Here is a 7,955-nt window from a genome sequence, read left to right as displayed (position 1 = left end):
GGGGTGGCAAGTGCCAACTGGCGGTCAGTGACCACCTGCAGATGCTGCCAGCGGTGTCGGCAGTGAGAGGGGGAGTAGCAAGTGGTGACTGACAGTGTCGATGGCACTTTTACAAAGGGGATGTACGTGTAGCTGCATGCACCCCCTATGCTTCGCCAATGAACAAAGGCTTCCTCTCTTATGGTCATTAATTATTTCTTTTGAAGAATTATTATAACAGAAGTTAAACAGTAACCAAGAGACCTTCCCTCTTTGAATCCTCACCTACTGTCTTTTCAGTAGTCCTGAGGCCACATACAAGTTCCAAGGTTAACAAAAGTCCATGCTTGACAATCTTCTCAGGATGCCTTTTGCCACCATACAGAAGCCACAAAAGGGGAAAGCTCCCTTTGCAGGTTCCCTTTAACTGATTGAGAAACCATTGCTGTCAGTGACTTTATCACCCAATTGTAAAATGAATCCTTCCTCTTCCCTCCTCCAAGAGGGATTGCTCCCTACCCCAAATCCACTAACCCACTGCATCGTCCAGATCAGAAGGGACAGCAGCAGGGTGGTACTTTCACCTTTAGCACTTCAGTGTAGTATTTACAGACCCACTGGCTGCTCTTTATGGAGAAACCTTGAGCTCTCAAGAGACCATAGACCTTCAACTCCTTGTTACGATGAGCAGAGTGGAGCACCCGCTGCCTGCATTCCTGGGGCTTATTGCCATGCCTCGGTGTCCTGTTCTGTCCAATGAGGGAAGGGAATAAATCGCCCATCTCCAGGGACGCTGGAGGGTGAACCCAGTCCAGGACTGAGCCGCAGCAAGTACTGAGAACAATTCTTATTTTAAGACATCTTCACATATTTGGGCCACAGAAATCAAGGTGTTGTGAGGTCAGTCTGGATATAGCTCTGATGGCCTAGTGGCGGGTGCCCTAGTGCCAACCTCCCCCTTACCCCTACCCCCCAATTCACACACATGAGGAGTTTTACTTAAATAGCTTCTATTTATTTCTCATGCTCTTTTTTCAAACACGACATTTCAGAGCAACGACCCAGTGCAGGACAGTTCACTCAGACAACACACAGATTCCAAGGCGATGGCAGGAGATGAACCCCATCTCCAAGGTACAAAGAAATATCCAACTAACTCGTTTGTTGATACGTAGCGCAGAGAAGCAAGATCGGAACCAGCAAGGTGGGGTGTGGTGGGAGCACAGGACAACTGGGACAGCTGGAAACAACCCTCACAACCAAATGAGTCTACCTGCCCAAGCCCACAACTGAGGTCTGTAGGGTCCCTCTGGCTTTGAAGCCTGCTCATGGGCTCACCTGCATTGCCCTGTGACAGCACTGGCCAGAGACCAAGCAGGGCCTGGCAGCATCTCCGAAGTTTATCCGGTATGAGGACTGGACAAGAAGTGTGGTTCTGCAACCCATAACAGACACAGGAACGGAGAGCTCTTCTGTCACCCACAAGGACAGTTGAAAAAAGCCCTGACCCCTACTAAGTGCTTGGCTCCTGGGATCTGTTATTGGGTGGGCCTGCTAAGGGGGGCACAGCTAGGACAGTGGCTCACGTGGGGTAGCTGGGACCTTCAGGCCTTCTCAGCCATGAGAAGCACCCAACCTGCTGCCTGCCCTGGCAAGAAGCCCCCTGCGCCCCAGCAGTGTGCTAACCCAGTGTGGGTGTGCACACTGCTCATAACTACGTGCCCAAAGGCAGTGGTGGGGGCTGGCATTCAACTGATGACTCTAGTTGGGCCAAATCCTGCAGAGCAAGCACTGGGTGCTGGAGGAGGGAGACTACTCCCAAGGCATCGTGGGAAGCAGGGAGCCACGAGAGCTCTGCCTCCAGCCATGCACAGCAATAAAGGGCTCTCACCCCCTTGCTCTAACCCCTCACAGCCACCCCTGAACTGCCTTAGATGGCTTTCCAAGGCTGAAGTCCTTGCCCACAACAGGAAGGTCATTTCCTACAGTGGCAAAGTGTAGGGAGTGCATGTGAGAGCACCAGTGCATCCCCTGACCAGCCACACCCACCACTTAGGTGATGGGCAGGGGGGGCAGGCAGGAGTGCTCATGCCCCCTGTGCAAGTGCTGGCCGATCAGTGCAGCCGCTCCCAGAAGCGACTGCAGTGATTGGCCGTGGGGGTCCCCCCAGACGGCAAGACTGGCCGTGGGTGGGACCCCGGGACCCACCCCCCAGTCAGCAAGATTGACTGCGGGGGGATCCCTCCAGTCAGGGGTATGTGCCCCCCCTGACTAAGGCAGCACCAGTCACCCATGATTTCCTAGACCCTCTTAATGGTGCCCTAAACCCCCATTTCCCCATATGATGCTGCCAACTTCCCCCCCTCCCCTCCAACAGCTGAGGGCGAGAGAACGGTTGGGTATAATACTCTGGTAACGACAAAGGGGCCAAGCACAGGGACAGCTGGCCATGGGGCACAGTGAAAGCTCACTGATGTGCAGTGAAGCAAGGGGGCCCTTCATGCCACAGATCACAGGAAAAGAGTCAACAAGCAGCAGTGCTGCTAGCTGAGGATGGGCATGGCCTCGCAGGGAGGGCTGCTAGGGTGAACAGGTCTCCAGCCCCTACAACACGGCACATGCAAGCACAGAACTGGCACCATGCACAGACAGAGGCTGCTTGCTCCTTGGACACCAGCAAAGAGTAGGAGCTGCCCGTGTCTCCTAAGGGAAGCAGATGAGATTGCCCAAGAAACAGAGCTAGCTGGATCTGCCCTGATCAAGAGGATCTAAGTTAAAGGGCTAATAAAAAAAAAGACACACATTGTCCTGTCCCCGTCCTCACCTACCAAGACATGATTGCTGAGGCAGACAGACATTCAGATGGACAGAGAGATAACAAGAAATGCTCGGCCTGACTGACACTAGATGCATACAGAGTTAAAAATGGCAAGGCCCAGCCTTTTCCCCAGCTCTCTGGCTGGGTTGAAAGGCTTTTCCTCCATGCTACCCCAGGCCAGGAGTGAGGGCCAGGGAGGACACCATCCACTGTCCTGGCCCGGAGGATTTGGGCATCACAGTTTGATAAGTCGGGAGGGTAGATCCTCCCTTATTTAAAAAAATAACACTAGCAAATGGCCCAGCTGGAGCCATGGCACAAACAAGCCGGCTAGCTGGGGTAGCACTGCGGCAAGTTGGGTACTGAACAAGGGCAAAGCTTGGTTCTCAGCCTCTTGCCCCATGGCAGATCCGGCCACAGGGGACTGTGGTCCTAGGAGGCACCCAACTGGCATCAACTCAAGGCAATGACTCTGTCAGACACAACACAGGCTCCTGCCACACAGAGAGCAGCACCCTGCTCAGCGCGAGGGGACAAACCACCAGTGCCGAAGCACATCCAGTGCTCAGGGCTCTGACACCATCCAGCTCCCCAGCGTCCAGCCCTAGGGCACATCCCCCTGCACACTCGCACCAGGACTCGTGCAGTCCCAGATGTGTGAGCCCCCCACACGCCCAGCCTTCAACGGCAAGCACTACGGAGGGCCTGGGCACTACCACCCTCATGGCCTTGCAGAAAGTAAAAATAAATCCAAAGAGTTTAAGAGAACAAAAACCAAACCAACCACTAAAAAAAGGCACCAGCACGTTACCAAGGGAGACTGCTAAGGAACCAAATTAACCCCTTTCGAGGGGGAAATGCAGAGGGAAAGAATGCACTGAAACCAACGTCAAGAAAGAAACAGGGGCCATGGGGGACAGGAGCCCAGACCCTACAGAGATGGCAGGGGGGTTTGCTCATGCTCTGGCACAGCCTCCAGCCTGCCTAGCCCCTGTGGGCAAGAGCAGGGGCCAGGGTCCTTCACTGAGGCCCCGGGCTGAAGCTCATGGTTAAGGAGTCCTCCTCTTGGATGGTCTCCAGCTCTTCTGTCTGCACGGCCTGCGTGATGAGGGTCAGCTCCTGGCACAGCGTCTCAAAGCGGTAGCCCACCCGAATATCCGGCACATTGGTGCGTCGGATGTCATTCCCCTCAGGCCCTTCCTTCAGGTAATTGGGGCCCAGCCAGTAGCTCTTCACCTGGGAGGGAGAAAGCTATAGTCAGGGTGATGTGTTCCCGAAGGGGCTTTTACCCTGATGATCCCATGCTGGATAAAAGGCAGGATAGATTTGCACCTCAGAATCTAACCAAAGTAGTTCTAGACAGCTACACACACAACACAAGCTTTCCTAGGCTGAAGCTCACTGTGGCGGGGACAGCTCTGCTCTCCCAGAGGCAATGCAGCCACAAGAGTCCAGCAAACACTGACTGTGCATCCACAGGCAGGCTGGAGCTACTGGCCACGTAGAACCTGGTAGACCCTGCTCCCTGCTGGAGGGGCCATGAGAGGCTTAACAGACATGAAGGGACATTGCAACCTGTTCTGGTCCTTATCCAAGAGACAACAGAGCAGCCCCCAGCATGCAGAGCCCAACAGCATGGTAAAGGGCTGATTCGGACACAGACGTACCTCTGAGAGCACACAGCCTGTTGCTGCTGGGAGATGGGGTGCCATGGGGGCCACGAGGCACAGCACCCCTGACTGCCAGGCAGATGGGGTACACGCAGAGGTTACAGAGCAGTGCCCCAAGCATCTCAGCCAGCCTGGACCCCACCATGGGGTTCAGGCTGGTAATGGACTCTGCTTGGTGGGGTGGGGAGGGAGGGACCAGTCTTACCTTGTGGGAAAAGCCGCTCATGAGCACGCTGTTGCGCGCAAGCTCACACATTTCACAGGAGCTGAGCTTCCAGACCTGCGTGGCGATGCTGTACTCCTCCATCAGGGGCTCCTGCAATAGCACAGCCGATCAGACCAGGCCACCCACTGCACCAGCCCTCCTGCCCAGCCACCTGCCAGCTCTGGCCTGACCCCAGGGAAATGAGCTGATGCCACGACTGCGAAGAGGTGCAGGCATCAGATGCAGCAGAGGCTTCCTGGATGCTGTCTACCCAGCCCTGTGGAGACCCCTCTCTTAGACCTAGGGTGTAGCTTGGCCCTTGGCCTCTTGCCAAGGTGGGAGTGCTGCTGATGCCAGCTGTGACTGCAAGCAGCAATGCAGAATGCTGGCAAGGCTTAAGGGGCTCAGGGCTGGGCACTGCAGTTTGGCACAGGCAGGCTGAGCCCTGCACCCACAGACGCATCCCCTGGTTGCACACACACAGCAGCCATTGAAGCCAAGCTTGCCGAGCCAGCGGTCAGGTTGATGCTCCAGCTGTGAGTGAGCCCCACAGTAGAGGGGAAAAGTCCCGAGTGCCCTGGCTTTCAGTCCCGGTGACTTCCCAGCAACTCCTGTGCAGCTGGATGGAAGAGACAAGGTAGGGCAGGGATGTGCAGAAGCGGAGCCAGGTCTGCAGACATTGGGGCAGCAAGTTTGAAGCAGCCACCAGGGGGCAGCATCTCTGCTTGCCACACCCAGGACTGCTCCCAGCCGGGGCTCTGCCCAGACCCTGGATCAACCTCCCTGGCAAGGATCAGGGGCTTGGCAGAGTCAGCTCTCACTGCTGCACCTGTCAGAAGCAGCCTCCTCCCTGCCACAACCATTTCACCATCCAAACTCACTTAATGCAACAGGGGCAGGGACTTGCAGCTTCCCCTCCAGCGACTGCAACAGAACCTGTGCCACTGCTCCCAGCACCTAAACCTGCCCCCAGGCCTGAACCTGTGGGGACGGTGTCGCACTCTCCCCAGGGGCCAGCCACAGAATCCCCCTACTACTCCAGCACAGGCCGAGGCAGCCAAGCCAGTGGCTGTTCCAGTACATAGCCAGGGTGGGGTGGGTTTCCTTGCCCTGGCCTCCTTGTGACACCCCCTCGTGCCACTAGAAAGCTCTCCTGGCTCTCCCGGTCTGTGGGTACCCAGGGCTGCTCTGCCTGCCTCTACATCATCTGGTGACATGCAACCACTGCAGCCACAGCTCCCCTCTAGTCCCACCCAGGGTCCCAGCATCTCTACGAGGTCCTGCTGCCAAAGCTGTGTCACGCCCCCTGGGGCTGTCTGGCCAAGCCGTGGGGCATGACGCTGGCAAGGCTCACCTTGGTGAAGTGGAACTGCAGCGGGTCGTCAGTGGAGAGCGAGACCATGAGGCCACGGGACAGGTACTCGGGAAGCGGGTTGCGGTGGTAGCTCAGAAATAGGCTGTTGTTGCTGAGCGGGGACATGGCAATGCCAATCTGGGCCAGGTAGTAGAGGTACTGCAGCACGGGGGCCTGCCCGGGGAAAGCTGGGTTATTGGAGCACAGGGACTCACTCGGCCGGGCTGTGCAGAGTGCCTCCACGAGGGACTGCAGCCAAGCCAAGGGCATGCACTCACCGCCAGACTTCCTTAGTCCTGGGGCACCCCCATCCCATCACTTGGCAACAGGAACCAGATCCCCCTCCCGCACATGGGCTCCTGAGATGCCAGATTGCCAGGGCTGCCCTTTATTTCAGAACTCACCTGGTTCTCCTAGCATCACCCATCACCCCAGTGTCTGAACCATGGTCTGCACCAAGCATGATAAAGACACTGCCATTGCCTGTGCACCAACAGCATCCAGCCTGCCCACTGCCCTCTCCCAGGCTCCGGTGGCCAATCAGCCAGTCCAGTGCCAAGTTCCCCTTACCTTGCGGAGCAGGAGGCCATGTGAAATGTTCTCTGACAGCATGAAGCCAGACACCAGGTGGTGGACGGGCCCTGCTTCCCCACAGTGCGGGCGCAGCACAAAGGTGTGGAAGCCCCTCTTCCTGGAGGACGGCACCAGAGCAAAGTTAGGGATGGGCTCAGGGCTGAGCCACTACATGTGTAGCATGGGCAATGAGGGGCCACTGTGCCACCCCACGCACTAGGGGAGTGTCACGTGGGTGACTAGACAGGAGGGCACATGCAAGTCCCAGGCTCCAGGATGAGCCCAACACCCTGTGGCTGGTTCTACAGGAGGGCACTCATGAGCTGCTGAGGAGGGCAGTGCTCTCCAGCAGGGCTCACCCATGGGGGATGCGCGTCTGGGTGACATGATTTGCCCTGCACCAAGAAGTGAGGGGACAGGAGAGACAAGGGCTCCCTTACCTGCGCAGGTGGTTCAGCACAGTCATGTTGGCATACATGTAGTACAAGTAGTATGCGTAGGGCGGGTTGTCTTCTTCCAGCCAAGCCCCAGGCAAGGGGCTGTCCAGGTTGAAGATGTGATGCTCAGGCTTGGATTCATCATCCACACTGTCAAAGCCGTCCACCTGGCCACCCGAGATGTAAAGAGGGGAGAGCGTGAGATGCCAGCCAGCATCCATTGCTCAGGAAAGAGAGACAGTCAGCCCACCCTGCCTGGGGACACCTCCCAAGCAAGCCCAATGGAGCAATGTTCCTCCACCACAGATGTCTCTGCAGGCACGAAGCCCCAGTGACCCACTGTGGTGCCCAGGGCAGTGGCAGTTCCCAGGGGGGTGTCTGACATCTGCCCCTCCCCTGGGGCCTCCTGCAGTCCCCTTAGTGACTGTAATGCACCAGGCAGCCTGTGCTTAGCAGCTGCCCAGCCAGCCCCAGCCCAGGGGTCCCTGATGCAGCCCTGGCACAGGTGGCTCTCACATGCTCCAGGAAGAGGTGCAGCTCTGGGTGGCTGGCAGGGTGGATGGTGGCTTCAAAGAGGGGCAGGAAGATATTCTCCAGCATCTCCTGGAAGTTGGCCAGCTGCCTCTTGGTTCGGTACACATCGCTGTTGGAGAGGGAGGGAGGGAGGGAGGGCTCAAGAGCTGGTTCAGAGCAGGGCACTTGGGCACAGTGGTCAGCTCAGCCCCTCAGGGCCCTGACCAAGGCCAGACCCTGCTCTCACATAAGCTCCTTCCACTCTGGTCACTACAGCTGACCCCGATTTGCACCCAGCTGGTGGCAGGTTACTCTTGATTTACACCAGGGCATGAGGGGGAAATCAGGCTACCCACATGACCAGGCAACTGGCACTTATTCTGGCCCATCTGGATTAAACCAGGCT

General features: G+C 57.1%; 1 protein-coding gene across 7 annotated transcripts in view; it reads right to left on the bottom strand.

The window, feature by feature from the left end:
* Positions 1-972: 972 nt before the first annotated feature.
* The window catches only part of AMPD2 (adenosine monophosphate deaminase 2), a 28,599-nt gene continuing 21,616 nt past the window's right edge, over positions 973-7,955 (bottom strand). For all 7 annotated transcript variants that reach the window (XM_014605460.3, XM_059717634.1, XM_006260054.4 and 4 more), the window contains 6 exons: positions 7,553-7,679; positions 7,040-7,203; positions 6,597-6,717; positions 6,027-6,200; positions 4,673-4,783; positions 973-4,033 (listed from right to left, as the gene is read on the bottom strand). In XM_014605460.3, the coding sequence (XP_014460946.1) occupies positions 3,818-4,033; positions 4,673-4,783; positions 6,027-6,200; positions 6,597-6,717; positions 7,040-7,203; positions 7,553-7,679 (913 nt within the window). In that variant the 3' untranslated portion in view covers positions 973-3,817. The remainder of the gene's footprint in view (positions 4,034-4,672; positions 4,784-6,026; positions 6,201-6,596; positions 6,718-7,039; positions 7,204-7,552; positions 7,680-7,955) is intronic.

Source organism: Alligator mississippiensis, chromosome 14 (genome assembly GCF_030867095.1).
Source record: "Alligator mississippiensis isolate rAllMis1 chromosome 14, rAllMis1, whole genome shotgun sequence".
Taxonomy (NCBI): domain Eukaryota; kingdom Metazoa; phylum Chordata; order Crocodylia; family Alligatoridae; genus Alligator; species Alligator mississippiensis.
This window is presented reverse-complemented; position numbering and strand designations above follow the sequence as displayed.